Genomic DNA, 20,344 nt, shown 5'->3' with positions numbered 1-20,344 from the left:
GTAATTTATTTTTCTTCTGTTGTGTAGGTCTTTCATGCCTGTCATCCAGAAAATTGGTACTGATAAACGCTGTGATGTCCACCAAATGGTTTTAGGGATTAGAGAAGGCAAGGAAGGCTGGTTTCACATCTACTGCCCGTCAAGCTTGGTATGCACAGATGAAGGACTACTGTGGTGTGCCATGGTAAATATAACCTTTCTCTTCATTTAGCATAACACCTCTAGGATGATAGGTTTTGTAGTGCACGTGTTTCAAATGTGCAGTGATGTTTAAAATAATGACAGTTCTTGGGATTGTTTCCTTTCTGTAAAGAATTAGTCTGTTGTGGAGGAAAAAATATTTAGGAGACAAGTTGTACACAAAAATACCTATTCAGAGAGCTCTCGTAGCTCCCACAATGAAAAGGTATGTTGAAAATTGTTTTATTATATGCAAGATGTCATAACAATTTCTAATTGTATTGAACAATATTCCAAATTAAAAGCAGGATTGGTACTGACAATTATTTCCATTCAAACCTTGTAATCCACTTGTTAGAAGATAAAATGTCTGTTTTTCACTTCCTGTAAGTCAGGTCCTTCCTCATAATTATTGTGTGTGTTGTTTGGTTTCTCTCTACATTGAAAAGTGCACACATTATCGATTGATTTGGTTTGGTTTATTTTACTTTGCTTTTCTGCCACTTTTGGCACATCGTGAAGATGAGGATGATATGATGAAATTCATGGAACACACCAAAAACACCCACTGGGATTTGACCCCAGAACTGGCATTGTGGCATACTGTGCTAACCACTCTACCATGGAGGTTCACGAAAAGCCCACATATTAAAATTCAAATCATTTAAATTAAAAAATAGCTTTGATGAACATCAACACTTGTATTGCATTGTAATTCTAATATATCATACTTATATATATGTGTGTATAAAAATGATTTTAAAAAAGAAAATGGATATTAAATATCAAAAGTAATTTGCAGCAAATTATGTAAATATTAGCCATGTGTCACTGGAACGTATGTTTCAGCCATGTTCTTAAGGTTCACTGTAATGAGCAGGGCTAGGATTTTCATAACTTAGCACATTTTTTTGGGTAAGGGTGATGTGTTCCCTAAACATATAGAAATTCTTATTATGAAGAAACTAATTAAATTAAGGTGCTTTTTAAGAGCATATTTTGGCTTTTTTGGCCATTTCTACATGATAGAGCATATTTTGATGGATTTTCGGTCATATTCAGCATATTTTTGAATTTTCAAGAAATATACAGTCATTTTCAAGTGGATTCGTTCTTACTCCCATGTTTAATCGAGAGTTTTTCTCTTTTGCACTGTAGCAAAATCTTTTTCATTTTTATTTGAAAATTTACAAAAAGTATTAATTGTGCATTGCCACTCAGGGCCCATAAAGTGAACTAAAAATAGTGAAAATATCTCAGCATTTAGATATTGATGTTTGAAACAGTCCAGTTATAAGAGCATATTTTTCAAATTATAGTGCATATTTTGTAAAATTTTAGGTCATAAGAGCATATTTTATTTTTCATATTTTGGTGATTTTTTGGTCATAAAAATCCTAACCCCTAGTAATGAGCATAAAGACAAGAATTCATATCTTTAAGGTGCAATTGCCTCACCCATAATGTTACATGTAATTAGAAAGTGTATTTACGATAAATGTATTAAGAGTTTGACAAGCAAGGTTCAGGCTGTGTCCAAATCACCAAGTGCACCGTTTTGTTTTTACCTGTCAATTTCCTGTGCCTGCAAATTGACATGCTGCCTTGCAATACAATTGCCGTTTTTCCCCACCAGGTGTCAGTTTGAAGATCGCTCACTGCACTCTGGTGCACAGGCACACAGCCCAGAAGTAGAAGGCAGATGTCAACAAAGCATCACAATGCTTTCCACCTATTTACTATTCATTAGAAATGTGATTTCTTCTTTTACATTTTTCTAAATCCAGTGTTATCCTTAAAATGCCAGAGTTGCACCGAGTTTTAGGTCGTCTATTCAGTAAACGTTGCCTTTATGAGTGTAATAGAAGTAAAACTACAATAAAGAATCATGAAATTATATTTCTACAATACATACCAACTGTGAAAGTTTTATATAACACTGTCAGCAGACCTCCACAAGCACTCCGTTGGTTGCAACATGTTTAGATATGTCATTGCCATGAAGATCTGCCACTGGTCGTACACTTTAAAACAATTCCCGTCTCTTTAAAAATCTTAACCCACTGATCAGTGCTCGTTACGTCTATTGTTCAATCTTTTGAAATTTCGCTGCAATAGAGTTAGAAATTTTGTCTCTGCAAAAAACAAGAAACACACACGCACTGCTTTTTACTGTGAAATACAACTAGCGCTGCCCCTCACCAGTCTTGAACTAATGCAATGTTGCCAGTCTGCAAAGAAACTTCCAGTTACCAACTATTTTCTCATGACTAGGAAAAATCATCTTTTTTTCTGAGCCTTAAACACAATGGTAAACCTAATACGACTTCCTTTCCCATAAGTTAGAACCAGAAAACATTGCTTTTATTTTGCATTCTTTGACCTTTTTTTTTCTTTTAGGTCATTTTTCATTATTTTTTACCCTCTTTATTGCTTTTCTCTTCATTGTTGAGGTTTATTTATTCCCCACTGCATTTTTTAATAATTTGAAGGTCACTTTATAGGTTAAATTTGAGATTTTTTAGGTCAACTTCCGACCCCTATTCATTACAAACTATTTCCTAATATTATTACACTCGAAAGTTGTATACTTCCATTTGTGTATTTCTGTTGATGACTTTTTCCTTGTGTTTTTCAGCTCAAGACCTTAATCGAGTGTTGCAGCAAAAGGAAGAGGTTCTTGGTGCAACTCACAAAGCAGCTGGGGGCCTGCATGCTGCTTGCCCTGAGGGACCATTCGATTGCCCAAGAAGTCCTCTGTTTGATGCTGGAGTGGGAGCTCCTGGATAAAAACGATCAGAAGCTCCAGATCGTAACGACATTGCAAAGCACAACGTCAGGGCGACAACACTATGCAGAATTGTGTGAAAGACAGATGCATCTTCGTGCTCTGGTAGGCAATAGATCTAAATGCACGGCCATGAAAATTAGGGAGGTTTGTGCTGTTGCACCGTGTGTTCAAAGGTTTAAAAGAATGAAAGATCTCATTGGTCGTTGTAATCCATGTGATACAAACTGGCAATATTTGTTCGAAAGGTGAGGGATGACACTAAGGTGCCCCGGAGAGAGGTCGGTCTGATGCTCGAACTAGGCAACGCAGCCTGTTGACATTGCCAACGACTTGTGTCCCTTTCTCGCTTTGCTTTTCCCATATGTGGCACCAAAGCAATTCTGACCAGCAGCATATTTTCATGGCCGTGCATATAGGTTTATGAAATAAATGATTCAGATTTGAAAAAGAATGTTGTTTGTTGCTATTTTCTTGCAATATCAAATTTTCATTAAAAAACTCACAAAATTTTAATTAGAAAAGGCACGAATTTTTTATTTTACTGTGTGGTAAGGATAGCTCTTATTCCATTCTATTATGAATTTCAATTGAAAATTAGTAGTCGTATTAATAAATGCTGGATACGATAAGATTTGAAGTATAGTGTTTTTGTTTGAACGAGAAATTAAACTTGTATTTAAATTTTATGTATGATATATGAGCAATGGTAGCTCTGCCATTACCTTCTTTTCGCGGATGACTGTAAAATTTTCAGAGAAATCTCCACTTACAACGATACTCATTTACTACAGAATGACATAACAGCATTTACTTCCTGGTGTCTGACATGGAACCTTACATTACATCCTGAAAAGTGTATCATTCTCACTATCCCTCTCAAGAAGAACCAGTTAAAGTCCTCTTACTCCATCTCTGGCAATAACATCAAAGCAGTATCTTCTCACAAAGACCTAGGCATTGTTTTCGACGAAAAGCTCACATTTCAGGAACATATTACAGGCACCACAAAAAAGGCAATGCGTCTCTTGGGTTTACTGTTTTGTTTCACTGATATTAGTGACATCTCAGCCCTCACTTTATACTTCAAGTCATTCATGTCCCCAATAATAGAATACTGCTCTCCCGTCTGGTCCATGGCTTGTCCCACTCAGCTGTCTAGAATCGATTCAAGTCTTTCACTTCTTCCTGGCTATATATAGTTTGTTATAGGGTTCCCTCGTTACACAATTTTTCATCTCCGCATCTCTTGTCTTTTCTAAACTTACAGACTGCATCTCAGTGCCGTTTGCAGAATGATTTCAGTTATTTATACAAAATTGTCAATGGCAAAATTTGCTGCAACACACTCCTTGAGGAATTCCACTTTCGTGTACCCATGAGCACAACATGCAACACAAGCTTATTTTACACAAAAAGAACCCCAGACTACAAATTCAAAAAAGATATCTCTTTTACACACTTGCCACACAATTCAATGATCTCTCCTCAAGTATGGATATATTTTCCTCCGAGCTTGCCTTTCGGTCTTCTATTAGAAGAAACTTTTGTAAATAATATCAAGTAGTGCCATCTTTTACTTATTTTTTGTTAATTTGCTATTCGTGTTATTTTGTTACTTTTAATTATTATTATTACTATTATTATTTTGCTTTTTATTGTTGACAATTTCAGTGTAAAATGGCCTCCTGTGCTGTATCTGTAATTTTGTCAATAAATAAATAAATAAATAAATGAGTACCTGGAGGAAACTTTGGGAAGTAAAGGAAGCCAGGGGCAAGGTGCTGATCACATCACCTCCTCCTTCGGCCGTGATCAACGATAGTGTGCGGTCCTAACTCCACACCCCCTATACACCTTCATGACATGGTGCAAAGCACAGGGGAGCACTTTATTTTTATATGGTATCTCAATTCTACCTCTTTAGTGTTAATCATAATAAATAATACAAGGACGTATTTATGGCGGACCAGGGGTCAGGACTCCTTCTCCAAAAAGCTTACAAGGTACTAAAATTAAATAATGAAAATGTACTTTGTTGCACAATCAATGGTTGTCTATTTCCACCGAACTTATTGTAAGGCAAGGGAGATATTGGGATGATACGGATTTGAAGGACAGTACCAAAGATGATTTATACACACTACTACTTTTGATAATATGCATGTAAAAAGAACATTAAATAATTTACATATTTTAATTAATATTCTAATTTAATATAATTACATTATTACTTTAATGTATACAGTATTATTATTATTGAGACACTTGTTTCAGGCCCCTCCAGAGTTTGATACCTGGTGGAAGTACATAGTGGTTCTGATTGCACTTTAAACTGTAAGTCCAGTCCCGATTAGCCTATCTGTGGATAACAACTTGGACCTCCCCTCCCCCTTGAAATATATTTCTAGATATGTGCATGATGATGGATTAAGGAAGATAAGATAGAAAAATAATTCTGTAACCTTGTCACCCTGGTCTCGCAACACATGAAGCAAACTGAATGTCCGGAAAGGTTTTGACATAAGGTATGAAGTAACATAAGGTATGAAGTAAAGTACAATATGAAGCTGCAGTGGTCTAGTTGGTAGGGTATCTGACTGCCACGTGGGTGACCTAACCTTGTCCTGGGGTAGCTCTGCGGTTTATCAGCCTCAAATAAATGGGTTGATGAGAATAAGGGAAATGAAAACGTGTACTTCAGTGGGGTAAGTACTTCAAGAAAGCTGCCCGCTGTGATTTTTGATCACAAAATCTGGTTTCTTTTAGTGTGTAAAAGTGTGAAACTAATTAACTCTCTAACCTTCTTAAACCTGAAGGTTTATGGCTGCAGCAACAAAGGCCTTCCCTGTCCCTATCCTGGGCAAGATCAATCCAATCTTTTCCATCCTTACCGATTTCCTTCAATTCCATCTTAACGTTATCCCTCCATCTTAGTCTTGGCCTTCCTACGGGTCTCTTACCATCAGGTTCTCCAACAAGAATCCTGCAAACTCTTCTTTCTTCTCCCATTCGTGCAACATGGCTTGCCCACCTAAGCCTTCTTGATTTAATTATTCTAATAATATCTGGGCATGAATACAAATTAAGCAGTTCTAAATTATGCAACCTTCTTCACTCACCCCTTTTAGCTCCAAATATTTTTGTAAGGAATTTATTTTAAAATACTATTTTAAAAAAAGTGTGAATATGTATTTATCAGTGCATACCATGTACAAGGCGTTTCAAGCACTGGATGTTTTGATGCACCTGCATATTTATTTTTGTTACATGTAGATTTTTATTTTCATTCCTAGCAACAAAAGGGTGGGCCAAGGAAGCTGACACTGCCAAGTCGTTCAACGGATGTCGATGTGGCTCGGCTCCTGTCCTGTGGCTCATTCGGCAATCTCGAGTGCCTCAGCCTTGCATTTACGCATGTGACAAGCGCATGTGCAGAACAACTCATAAAGTTACCGTCACTACGGTACCTCAACCTCTGGTCCACCCAGGTAAGAAAGCTTTATTTTTTTTTCCCATGCTGTTCAAGTACATCATTTTTGCTTCCATTAATTAAGCAACAAAAACGAGTATTAATATGCTGTAATCAAGTTGAACATGTAACATGGGCAAAGTGTTCTTAGTGTAATTGTAAATAAGTTATTTAAGTACATAACTACATGAATAGGGTGTAGTTTATTTAGAAATGCACCGTTTATTGTGAGGTTTCATTTTATATGCTGAAAACCATTTCAATTTAATTTCCTAGTGGCCTAGTTGGTATGGCATCTGACTGCCATGAGGGAGACCAGCGTTCGATTCCCAGGGTGGGTGATCTGTGGGAATTTTTCCGGCTTTGTTCCCACATAAAGCGGCTCTGTGGCTCACCTAGCCTCAAATCAATGTGCACCTGGGGATAAAGGTGGCTGGAGCATGGTGCTGATCACATCACCTCCAAAAATGACTGAGATTGAGCCCCACATCCCGTAAATGTGCCTTCGTGGCACAGTGCTATATGCATGGTTGATAAAAATCACTATTTTATTTTAAAAAAAAAAAAAATTGGGAGATTTTTTTATTTAAATCTATTTTTTTATTAAAAAAACATGTTTCAAATTGATTGATTGGTTTTTAGCACCACACATACAGATAAATGTTTTTTTATAGAAATGCTTGTAGAATATTTGAATAGTATGATTAAAGCAAATAAAAAAATATTTGAAAATATACATTTTTCTGTTTCGGATACTATTTAATGAACCTACCATGGAAATGTTTGTTGAGTGGGTTAACGAAATCATAATTATTTCAGTAACTTTAATTCCACAGAAAATAAAACATTCTGGATTTACTATATTGTAACTTAAAATATTTTTTAGTTTTTGTAGCCAAATTTTGGTGATTTTTTTAATGATAGTTTGCAAAATGTCAGCTGGTATATTCATTTACAGTTTAATGATAAAGACACTATTCACAGTTTAACATGATTAGTATTTTGTGTATTATTGTACACAAAGTGTTTGCTATTTTTGCCTATAAAAAATATTGAATTTTTAATCGAGAAATTTAAGTGTGTTTACAGCAAACATATTACATTTCCCTTTGTATGAGTTTCACCCCATCAGTACTTGCATTTTGTTTCCTTTCATTTTTCCTTTCTTAGATCCCAGTAAACAACATTAAATGATTTAAAAATCGCCTGATTTAAATCAATTCACCTTACTTGGAATAGTGGCATATTGCGAAAATTTGATGTTTATTTCAACCATTATTATTTATTGTATTTATTTATCATATATTAATTAGATATATTAGAAATATAACACCAATGCAGGCATGCAAGTAACACAACTTCAAATTTTCTGGCAAGTTATATATGTATAACAAATGGTGCATTTCTAAATAATCTGTGCCCTATCCATGTAGTTATATACTTAGATCATTACATATATATACCTGGTATAGTTTACTGGTGGGAACATAGATATACCAGGTAACATAGGAGAATATGCCATTGGCTTGATGCTTGTATGTCACTCGGACTGGGCCATTTTCTCAATACCGTGCATCGTGGTGCCTTGGTGTTCACTCATGCACGGTGAATCTTTTGCTTTGGACTGAAGGGGCTCATGTCACTTTTCACTTCGATGTAAATTTAGTATTGCACAAGCGAGGTTCTGTATTTCCATGTTGAAAAATTAATTTCTTTTCCAGTTAATATCGAAAGATCACTTCCTCCAATAATAAAGGATGTATATGATGGAGATGTTACTCCAGTGTTTTGTGTTCCTGGGACCTTTGAAATTAATTTTTAAAAAAAATAATTGCAAAGTGGAAATATGAAACTTCACCTGTGCCATACTGTATAGTGTTTGATATCTTTAACCGATCAGGCAAGGATCTGGTAATACTGCAATTTATCCACATTTTATTCTTTCGAGCAAGTTTCTTATTTTTATGTATGTATAAAACACATCTGAAATGTACGTGTCTATTTAATATATTATTGGCTTCTTTACAGTTTGGTGATTCGGGACTTCAGCTGATTTCAGAGCACCTTCAGAAACTTCAGGTTTTGAATTTATGTGAGACTCCAGTAACAGACAAAGGTCTTGCTTCCCTATCTTGTAAGTTTAAACAATATGCACATAAACATCACAATTGCACATTGCTGATAGCATGTTCTTTGGAATGTTGTTATCTGGTTCTTTATTTTTAGTATTTTTGCTCTGCAGCGTGATATTTTTAAAGATACAGAGTTGCATCAAGGTTCTGCTATCAGCTAAGGGCCATTTCATTGTGACGGGTGTGACATTCAGACAAATTTACTTTTAATTCTTTTCTTAGAACCTTCAAATATGTAACTCTATCAATTCATGTAATTTCATTTTCCTTGATGAAAGGTATTTAATTTCAGAATATATCTCCCCCAATTCAATTTTCAGCTACATAAAGTACTTGGACGTTCTCAAAATTTCAGAAAAGTCTGGAATATATGGGTTTACTCCAACAATTTTATTTTCACAAAGCAAACTTTACTCTACATTTAGATCCTTTTAGTTTCTAAAAATATTACAACGTATTTTTTTTATGAATATTTTTTGCTTGTGACTGGTGTGTCACCATGCACATTATTTACTTTGTAGGATTATGAAACACTGCAAACGTTATGAAAATTATCATAAACAGATTCTTCAAACTAAGATTTGTTTCAGAAATAAAGTAGATACTTCAGAGCTTAAGATGTAGAAACAAGTTAAGGAGACAATTAGAACAAAATTGTAATTAAATTAGTTTTTTATGGTAATGAAACTAAATTAAGTGGAAATGCCACACACAAAGCTTCATTATTACTACAGCGTGTCCCGCTTATATGTATAATAAAAGAAAAAATCACAACCTTTTTATTTACCAATATTTTTTCTTCAAACTTTGTACAAACATGTAACAACTCAGAATTTTTTTTTACAAATCAAGAAAACTAGCGCACTTCCACATGTGAACCGTTAGTGGCACGGCAAATGTCAAACCGATTGTCAGCCTCAAGCCACACGTTTTGAAGCATGTGCGGGTAATGTTGCTTATTGCAACCACATTTCTTTCACGCAAGTCTTGCAAATCTCTAACCGGTGTACAGTTAACTTTGTCCTTAACACACCCCCACAACAAAAAATCGCACACAGTGAAGTCTGGTGACCGTGGGGGCCATTCAATAAAATTCGAACTTCTTCCTATCCATTTTCCATGTAAATGCTCGTCCAGGAAGTCTCGAACGAGATTTGAGAAATGAACCGGTTTCGCATAACTGTTTTTCTCAGTTCTTTATTGAAATGCACGATGGAACTACTACTTTAGCACCTAAACCATAACGTGCACGAAATCGTCTCTGCACAAGTGTCCCAGACTTCACTTCAGACAACATTAAAACACAAAGCATCTTTTCTTGTGGCGACCACATGACGAATGGCTACTGAGGAACTGATAATATCAGTTTTCAAGACATTCTGCTTCCTGTGCATGCGCAACTACCACTGAATGTGTTGCTAAAAAAAATTCAGAGTCATTCTTTAAAATGAAACAACAATCACATCATTCTGACAGTTTGTTTAGTATTTATGAATTTTTCTTTTATTATACTTATAAGCAGGACACGCTGTGTAAGAAATAAGTTTGAAACAACATGTTATTTAAAAGCCATGAAACTAATGGTTGTATTAATAATTCCAAACCCTGCATAGTTTTCCCTTAAATTTCATATTAATTTACCTTTAAATTCATAACAATAAGTGATACTTTGAATATAAAAAAATTAACCTTGTTTGTCCACTTTTGCATGGAATGGCTCCTAGAGGTGTGGACTAAGGATGGCCAAGCAAATTCTTGAGCAATTTGGCCCTCCCCGGTGGTAGCATCGTCGCCTTGTAATCAAGGGGTCCCAGGTTTGATACATGTGGAGGCACATGGTGGTTCGGATCCCACTTTAAACTGTAGGTCCAGTTCCAATTAGCCTTACTGTGCATAAAGTGGACTTATTTGAGTTGAGAGTTGTGAAAGCACTCCTGTGCGTATGAGCAATATTTTGAAGAGTTCGTAGCTATGTCGTGCTGTATCTGGCAATTACACAGGCTCTTATGGAATGAGAGAAAAAGAGAGATTCATTATTTCTATTCAGTTATTTACCGTCATGTTTTTATACATATCCACAGTAAACTAGAAAATTAATTGCAGCATGACAATGAACTATGTTGAAGTTAACAACTAATGGCGATACTCAGTATACCAAACTAAGTATAGTTTGTTGTTGTTTTTGCTCTTGGATTGGTGATGATAAATTGCAAATATTGTCAGCTGCCATGTTATGCTAACGACACTATTTAGTTTAACATGATTAGTATTTTGTATAGTATTCTAAACAAAACATTTGTTATTTTGCCTATGAAAATTATTGAGTTTTAAAGCAACTAAATTTAGCATGTTCACCCCATAAGTATTTTGTTTCCATACGTTTTCTTTAAAAATTGTCAAGTATCTAAGAGCGTAATACACATCAATGAATGATTACGAGATTAATGTACTATCACAAAAACTGATTCTGATAACCACAAATTACTTACATTTTATTCGTTATAATTAAAGTGATTCAAATCACTGATTTTTAAAAAGATTTTGAACGTTTTGGCCTCTGGAGGAAGTGTAACAACTTTTCTCCCGACATTTCGTCCCACGTATGGGACCGGTGGCCACACACCTTGAGGAAACTGGGAAGCTACGAATGAGTAGGAAACCTACAACAATGACTGGGGGTTTGTAGTGCTGACCACATGTCACTCCATAACTGGTTGGATGATTTCCCACCTTGGCAGGTGAGAGCGACGCCGCAGTCTGTAGGTAGGCCCTGGTCTTCACTGGTTGTCATTATTATATTATAGGAATGTGACAGATTAATTGGTACCCTATCGCTATTGGTAAATGTAGGCATATTGGTAAAATTATCGATCCGCTATATCTATAAATATCTTATTATTTAGTGTAAAATTCTGCCATTTTGTTATAATTTTTATGGATAATCTCCATACCCTATTTTATAAAAAGTACATGTCGAAATGTAACAACTTCTTTTGCATTGCAGTCACCTGGAAACACACATTTATTACGAAAGTCAATGAACCATTCAGGTTCTCCATGTATCATTTGTGATTTTATTTCGGATCAGTAGAATAACGGTATTGGCCAAAATTTCATATCCTATTATTAGAGGCACATAATTTTGGTAAATAAAAAAGCAAAATTTCAGTACAAAAACTGAGTCAATTTGTGGTTCAAAAGCGGTAAATAAAATATAATTTTGGTGGTATTTGGACAGTTTGGTTTTAAAATTGTGAATATAATCCTAAATTTGATTTAAAAACTACACTTATTACACAAAATTAACATTTCATTTCAAATAGCACATTTATGTAGTTATCAGAGTATTAAGTTTATTTCTGTGTATTTTTGCTTCCCCAATATTAACAGCAGAATTAATCAATTTTCTGTGAATTGCATAACTCACAGGATAATTCAAGACTGTGTCGCATCTGTAAATAAATCCTAAATTTCATGTTAAGAGTTTTTTCATCAAAAACTAAATATGCATGCCCCTACCTATTATATTATCAAATGTAATTTTAGTATTTTTTTTTGCTTAATGTATCCTTCATAGTAGTTTGGTGTTTACGATGTGTGTCTGCTGCTCCTTGTTGCTGCCTATTACAGATGTTCAATTCCTTTCAGCCATGAAGAATTTGAGAAAACTGAACCTGAACAGCACGAGCCTTTCAGCATACACGTTTGAAAAGTTGAAGAAGAAGCTTCCCGCTTTGCAAGAGTGCGACGTGAGATACACAGACGCGTGGTGAGGCTGCTGTGTTCGTTTGGTGCAGTGATAGTGGGTAAGTGAACCTCAGCGTGTTATATCAAGATGTTCTTGCGAGAAACATGTTTACGTGCAATCGAAAGCTTCAAAGTGTGTAGTCGTGGTTACGGAAGGTGTGAAACTGGACACAGTAAAGGAACGTTAACATGGCGTGAAAAAGTGCACTTCAGTTTCCATACAAAATGCCTATAATAATGACATTTCAATGAATCTATTTATAATCACACATATCTCTCTATATATAAATATTTAACAACTTGTAGCCTTGTAATGAACTGTGTTAAATTTATATAATTGTAGACAAGTCTGCATAGATTATTGCTATTTAGTACTTAAATTAACACCAGATGAAACTTCGTTGTGCCATATACATTTCTTATCATTAAATAAAAGGGAAATCGTAATTATCTATATAGAACAAGAGCCATTTTTAAATTCTTCACATTAAAAAGCTAAAGAAAATAAGTGGCATATTCACATCCAGGGAGCAAGGCAGTAACTTATGTGCAATTAAAGAAAACTGCCCAATTTTTCAGGTTTATTTTTACTCAAGTCACTGTGACACTGACCGAAAACACTCATCCCATAAAGGCAAACCCATGTTCCAATGCAGATTGATTCTTGAACCATTGGAATAAGTTCAATTCTGCTTACAACAGCACATCTACATACAGATGGTCCACAGTTTCAGAAGTTACACTGTAATATGAATATAATTGTAACAATAATGTGATTTTAGAGAATATCAATCTAGAATCTACAGGGTGTCCCAGTTAAAAGTAGCCCAGCTCCGATCAACAGTGCGAACAGATGATTTTTACTTCTTTCTAAAGTATGGACAGTTACTGGAACATTATCATAATCCAAATTTATTATCCAGAATTGTAGGAGTATTATTCTAAATTAATTGCATTAGTTCGTGCAATAAAATATTCTCGAAGTAGTTTTTGTGTTGATTCAGTAACAGCCAGCCTCCACGGCAGAGTGGTTAGCACAGCTTCGTCCAATGTCAAGAGGTTCTGTGAATCCCAGGCTGGGCATGTCCCTTCATCATATCATCGCTCTTCGTGATTAGCCAAAAGTGGCAGAAAAGTGAAGTAAAATCAACAAGAACAAAGTTTGTAAACTCATGAAAATGAAATTAGAGGATGCATCCCACTTATTTTTATATTCCTCCAGCTATTCATTATGTAAAAAAGTAAAGTGCTCCTCTGCGATCAGCACCATGCCCCTGGCTGCCTTACCCCCCAGAGTTTCCTCCAGATACCCACTTTATAGGATGCTGGGTGGATTCCAGAACCATTCGAACAGCTGAAAAAAAAATTCTGTTTTTCCCCTGCTGGGGATCGAACTCTGGTCTCTTGCATGGTAATCAGATACACAAGATACTGACTGAACTACCGCGGCTTTCTATTCACTATATTTTTTAAAAAAAAATGTTATATTGGATACTGAGGAGTTCTCTGCCCCGTTAGATATATTTTGAAGACTTATATGTTAATTTACCATATTCAATGCTACATACAAGCTATAACTGTAGAAAACTTTACAAGAAAAGAAGCAGCAGACCGAAGCTTTAATGTGAACCAAATAAAATGCATTCCAAAGACCACCTGATTCACGGAGGCTAATTGGGACCTGATCTGCTATTTTAGGCACATACAGTCATCGAAAAATGAATACCAGAATTATAAAAATGCCCTGCCCAAAAGCTGTTAAAAATATCAAAGTGTTTTAGTATTAAAATCGGGATGTAAGTCATAATGTGGGCTCTACAGAGTTAGTATGGGCTATACCAAAGTAACGCAAAAACTTAAGACAGCTAAATAGCATTCTTAACACTTTTAATCATTTTAATATATTTAATATTTTTTCAAATAATACATTGCTATAATCCCAGCATTTGTTTTTGATAACCCTGTATTTGTGAACCATACAATGTTAGTTTCCGGGAATCAAACCAGGACCTCTGAATGAGAGACAAGGATTAAAACAATTTGCCATCAAGGATACCCACTGAAGTATAATCACATTATTCATAAACAATTTTTTTGCAGCTTCAGAAAGCAGCAAAATCATTATAATTTATTTTAGTATGTGGATTAATGATTGCATTTTTTTCATGTATGAGTGCAGTTTTCAGGCAGAGTTGAACTTGTTCAAAATATTAATTAAATAATTATAGATCTAAGTTTCATTAAAGACATAGAAGCTAGAGGATAAAGTGATCTATGCTATTACTTTTAATAATAAAAGCATTAAATTTACAAAATTGTAGTTTAACTACATTGAATTTGTGTAATGTTTGACAACTATGACAACAAATGTAAGAATTGTTTTTATATAAGTTTTGTAAAACACTACAAGAAAGTATTTTGAGAAATAAATGGGGTGAGGGTGATTGCATGGTTCAAAATTAGGGCTGAGCCGATAACACTATTTGCTGATACCGATACCCTGACTGATTGCAACAGATACTTGCATAATTCCAGTTTAAAATAGCAAAGGCTAGTTACAGAGTCATAAATCTCAGCACATCACATTCCAAATGACATTAAATAGCTCCCAAATTATTCTCATTTAGCATTTTAGCACTTTAAAATGTCTTGTGACATTTTACATGAACTTATCTATAACAAGGGATGCAAAGAGTAGTAGTTTTTGAAATGTTCCAAGCCTTTTTAACGTGTTGCACCAAAAAATTGGTGGATCACTTGGCAAGCACAACCTATTGTAGTCATTGTGTGTAAAAATTGCCTAACTTTAATTTTCTTCTACCTGATAAATGAAAATTAGCCTAGCTTGTACTGAAAAAAAAACGAGCTATAATTTGTAGTTATTGAGATATTAATTTTTATTTAAAACCTTGCACAATTTTAAACATCCTGCTGAAAAGGTGCTCTGCTTTTAAGGGTTAAAAGCCTATGTTCTCAACGAGTAGTTCAGAAACCTGACACCAGGTGGTGGGTTGCTGAACTAAAGTATTTTCAGAGTTAATGCAGGAACCCAACATTAGATGGTGCTGCAGTATAATTTTGTTGAGATTTCAGGACCACCTGGTGGTGCTTCAGTTTAATTCTTTTAAAACAAGCAAGATTTCTGCATATTACAATTCTATTGCTCTTGAATGAAGAATTAGAGAGCAAAACAAATGGATGAGCACTAAATTAACAGAAAACTAGAAACTCCATTTTTATATTAAACAATTCATGGAAATTGGAATGAGATGTATCTCAAAGACTGCAGTTACCAGTTTTGTTAATGTTAGCATAAATATATTTGTACCAAACAAAATATATTAGAAAACAACGATAATAAAGTTTAGTAACAATAATACAGATTCTTTTGTTGTAGTAACATGCTATAAAACAAACGGTTTGCCTTTATGGGATGAAATCATTATATGTACAGTGGGATCGATGAGTATTACCGTGCAAATTGTCAGTCACTATTTTTCTTGCATCCTGTGTGTTTTTAAGCTATGGATTTTTATGAATGAAGAAGTTAACAGAAGTGCACAAACATGGTGATGGACAAATTGCATGGTAATACTCATGGATCCCACTGTACAATGACTTAACATCCACAATGCATATCAGAAAAGAATAAGAACCATAGGTGTGTATTATACATTTTGATTTATATCACACACTCAAGTTCTATGGCTATTCAGGTTGCAAATGTTTTCCATGGCAAAGATAATCTAATAAAATGCACGAGTAAAAGAAAATTGTGGTATTTTTTAACATCTTACAAAATTTAGTCTCTTATGTTTCCCAATTGATAAATATTACATCATACAATAATTATGCATAAACATTTAAATACATTTAACCATCATTCAAGCATTTTCTATCAGGTCGAGACATGTATATATTTTTATAAGAAAATGTGGTGTTATTTACTCTGTAATTATACAATACATAGTAATTTAAAAATATTAGTATTTTTGTGATGTCCTTGAAATAATTTTGTTTATTGAATGTTGTTTTCATATGCAATTCGTACAACCGTAACTGTTCTGTTTTAGGACAATTATATTGCAAATTCCATAATTTGTTTCATATTACATTCTTTTAATTTAATGGCTTGTGCTGTAAGGTTATGATTTTAATATTTCGTTATATGAATTCATATGGAATCATAATAAACTATTATACAAATATTTAAGTTTGTATTTTTTTTTGTGTGTGTCTGTGAATGAAAGATTAATATATTGATATGTCGACCAGCACTGAATTTGCCATTTCTTGAAAACTGCACACAATATTTTTTTTCATTAGTATACCTCGAAAGTGATTACATACTCTAATTACAAAACAATATACCCATTGTTATTACGAATGCAGGGGGAAGTGGGGGTGGGCAAAGGCTCAAAGTTCAAAATTTTCCTAAATTGTGCAAACCAAAGGCCATAACCAGAAGTAAAATTCTGGAAATTGTTCCGTAAGCTGGCAACACTGCCACTATAAAAACATTTTGCTTTTAGCCAAGAAGTTTTCAATGAAACTACATGGTTGTATTAATGTACACTCCTGTTCAGATGAAGTGGCACATACTTCGTATGTCTAAACTTTTAAATTGTGCCACTTTATGTGAACCGGAGTGCACAACTGCTATTGTATTGCTATTATTAAAATTTTCATAAAGTCGATGTGTCCTTCACTGGTGTCCAAACCTGGGACATTTTTATTACAAGGCGACTACACTTAAAACATTGCAAATTTCACAACTTAAGACTTATCACAGGGTAGTTAAGTGTATAAGCATATTCATAACTTGTAGTAAAACCACTCTTTATTTCACTTCAAAATGTTAGTTACATATATTACTTCCATCTATAAAAATAAATTATCTTGTGTATGTGAAACAGCTCCTGGCCCACATAATACTTCACATACAGAGGAATTACACAAACATATTTTTATAGGATTTTTCCTATAAAATAAAATGATCCAGCATTTTTAATACGAGTTTTCAATACGGAAGACGTGTTACAGTCTTCCTTCTTTAGTGAACAATAGAACATCTGACAAACATTTGAAAAGTTTTTATCACATACAAACCGTTAAGGCTGAATCTCCTGCTTCTCCGTGGCTTTCACGCCTGGCATCACTTGCTCCGGGTCAACTTTACCTTCCACTGCTCCAAAGGTTTCCTCCTCAGGAGCCGAGGGTTTGACATGAAGTATTCCTCGCTCCGCTTCTTTCATTTTGTCCGTAACTTCACATGCCTCGACCACGTGTTTATTGAAAATTTCACTCTTGTCTGCGTATACATGGTGGCCAGCACCCGTAATAACCTTATTTAGAGGTAAAAAAGGAGACATATTATTTTTTTTTAGTTCTATAATGTGTTATATGCATTAGGTAAAGTTCCCAGTTTCATGAAGGCACATTTAAGGGGTAAGGCCCCATACATTCTCGAACTCCGCCATTTTGGAGGTGATGTGATCAGCACCACCTACCTACCTCCCCCCCAGGTGCCCACTGATTTGAGGCTGGGTGAGCCCTGGAGCCGGTTTATGCGGGGACAGGCCAGAAAAATTCCAACCTTAGATAACCCACCCCAGGAATCGAACCTGGGTCTCCTGCAGGGCAGTCGGACACCCTACTGACTAGCACTGCGGCTCCACATTATATACACTAGTGTCCTGATGATTTGAGGTTCTGAAACCACAGAAGAAACTAGAAAATCAGAAGAGGCAAAATTAAAACTAGGGATGGACTGACATGAAAGTTTTACCAATCCGATTTGAAATTCCAAATTGTTCATTGATCTTAATAAACGTGTGTTACAAGATAACTGCAATGCAAAAGAAATAATGAAAATTTACTTTTTAGTAAACTAGGGCATGTAGATTATATGTTTATATTAGGGCTGAGACAATACTCTCATCGATTCCCACTGATACAGATACTTGAAAATCTTAATAATTAAAAGTTGTTCAAACTATAGATTAACATCAGTGTGAAAGTATTCCATTCTTATTGTCTGCATCAATTTACCAAGATTTTTAATTTAAAATATCCCAGAATCATGTAGGAAGATTAAATTACATGTTTTCACAAAATTCAATTTTTTCGCACAAAACTAATGCAAAATAAAAAGGAACTTCGAATTTTGAATATAATTTGACTCTGTGTAAGTGCTGCGTTGCATTTTTGCACACTCTGTGGAAGATCAAAATGCCAAAAAAGTATCAGCCGGTATCGACTCAGCTCTATCTTAAAAGTTGTACTAAATTATAAGATAATTTTACTGATAAACCAATATACCTATATCAGCCGATACCGACACAGTACCGTTTAATGTCTCATCGATAAAACAACATACTGTATTATTGTACTTCCATTGCTCAGTTGAGTAGTTAACAATCACATTAGGAAAATAATAGTTAACCATTATTGAACTTTAAAGAAACTGTCACGTGCCTCGGATTATGTGGAACATCACATTATAAGACTAATGTAGTGCAATGATACTCGTTACAGTTAAGATGGATACAGACTCAATTGACTTCATGCCTTACATACCAATGAAATGTCAATTTACTGCATATGAATGTGTCATATATTATCAGTGACCTCTCACATGGACAGGGAGATATATTTAAATCGAGAGCTCATCTTCCTGTTCTCAGAATTTTATCTTTACAGTTCCACTAGTCAAAATTCTTTAATGACTGTTACAGGTTATGGAACTCCTGTACTTTACTGGTCAGCAAGCCATGATAATTTATGCCACTAGATTGGTAGCTTTGGCTGTACATATTGCATTGTGCCCATGTGCAAATTGTTATATGCTTTGCAAGGATCCATGGTTACCCGTAGAGACACTACAATACAAAGTACGTATTTTCATTTGCAACTCGTTAGTGCAAGCCTTGGCTACTGTTCAGCAAAAACTGCGAGATTCACTTTATGCACTGAAAGGCTAATCAGGACTGGAACTACAGTTTAAAGCAGGAAGCAAACCAGGGACACCTTGATTACAAGGCGACAGGTGATGTTACCACAGGGAGTTCCATCTGCCTTGTCCGATCTGGTTAGGACTGCCAGTGGTACAGTGGGGTGCATAAGTATTACCAAGAAAATTGTCCATCAATCATGCACTTTATTTTTGCCAATGAGAGCTTTATAGATGAAAACAAAATGTAGTAAGCTGCTGCTAACCTTTGCACCAGCATATGTACAATTTTTTTCCTTAAAACAAGTAGGAAGCAAGAAAAAAAAAACATTGAAAATATCCATGAACAATTTGCTAAGCAATACTTGTGCATCCCGTGTACATAAATCACACACTTTTGTATATCTGTGGAAAAGACCTATTTTTCTGAACAAATGTTCATTCAAATGGTATGGAATGTAGCAGCAACATTGTACAGTGAAACTAATAATTTTAAAAAAATATCTGATAAAGGAAGCGTGTATTCTGAAACGTGACAACAAAAAACTGTGTTTTTATGCTTGTAAAACCGTAGACTACAAGAGAAATAATAATTTTAAGTTGTGTAAATTAACACTATTTTTTCAAAGCTCTATACATACAACTGAGCTGAACAGATACTTGAAAATTGCAAAAATTAAGATTTGTTCAAGATATTGATCATTACTGGTGTGTAAATATTCTTCTCCAATTATATGTACCAATTTACCAAGAAACTTGCTTTAGAATATTCCAGAATAACATCAGAATATTGAAACAGATGCATATAATCATAAAATAAAGCTTTTCATGCCAAATTAGTGCAAAATAAAAATAAAGTTTGAATTTTGCATAATTTCCAAAATAATTAGACACGGCAAAGAGTCACGTGTCATTTTTGTGGACTCCGTGAAAGACCAGTATGCCGGAAATGTAACAGCTGGTATTAGTACATGAATTTCAACCAATACTTTCTGATATCGATACATTTGCATAAGTCTCAGCTCAGCCCTAACTGAAATACTACTTGCAGAAATAAATATTCTTTGCTTGCA

At 34.7% G+C, this 20,344-nt stretch overlaps 2 protein-coding genes across 3 annotated transcripts in view; one reads left to right on the top strand and one right to left on the bottom strand.

Annotated features, from left to right (window-relative positions):
• LOC145981026 (C-Maf-inducing protein-like) overlaps positions 1–12,491 on the top strand; it is a 266,610-nt gene extending 254,119 nt beyond the window's left edge. The window contains exons 10-14 of the mRNA XM_083114123.1: positions 28–184; positions 2,819–3,073; positions 6,265–6,459; positions 8,469–8,574; positions 12,221–12,491. Coding sequence (XP_082970249.1) covers positions 28–184; positions 2,819–3,073; positions 6,265–6,459; positions 8,469–8,574; positions 12,221–12,345 — 838 coding nt within the window. The 3' untranslated portion in view covers positions 12,346–12,491. The remainder of the gene's footprint in view (positions 1–27; positions 185–2,818; positions 3,074–6,264; positions 6,460–8,468; positions 8,575–12,220) is intronic.
• A 4,587-nt stretch (positions 12,492–17,078) lies between these two features.
• The window catches only part of LOC145980669 ((Lyso)-N-acylphosphatidylethanolamine lipase-like), a 63,432-nt gene continuing 60,166 nt past the window's right edge, over positions 17,079–20,344 (bottom strand). The window contains exon 8 of one of the 2 annotated variants that reach the window (XM_083113724.1): positions 17,079–17,664. In XM_083113724.1, coding sequence (XP_082969850.1) covers positions 17,431–17,664 — 234 coding nt within the window. In that variant the 3' untranslated portion in view covers positions 17,079–17,430. The remainder of the gene's footprint in view (positions 17,665–20,344) is intronic. The other variant, XM_083113723.1, reaches the window with a different exon arrangement.

Source organism: Lepisma saccharinum, chromosome 28 (assembly GCF_977018435.1).
Source record: "Lepisma saccharinum chromosome 28, izLepSacc3.1, whole genome shotgun sequence".
In the NCBI taxonomy this organism is placed as follows: domain Eukaryota; kingdom Metazoa; phylum Arthropoda; class Insecta; order Zygentoma; family Lepismatidae; genus Lepisma; species Lepisma saccharinum.
Note: the sequence above shows the minus strand (reverse complement) of the source record. Positions and strands in the feature narration are given on the sequence as shown.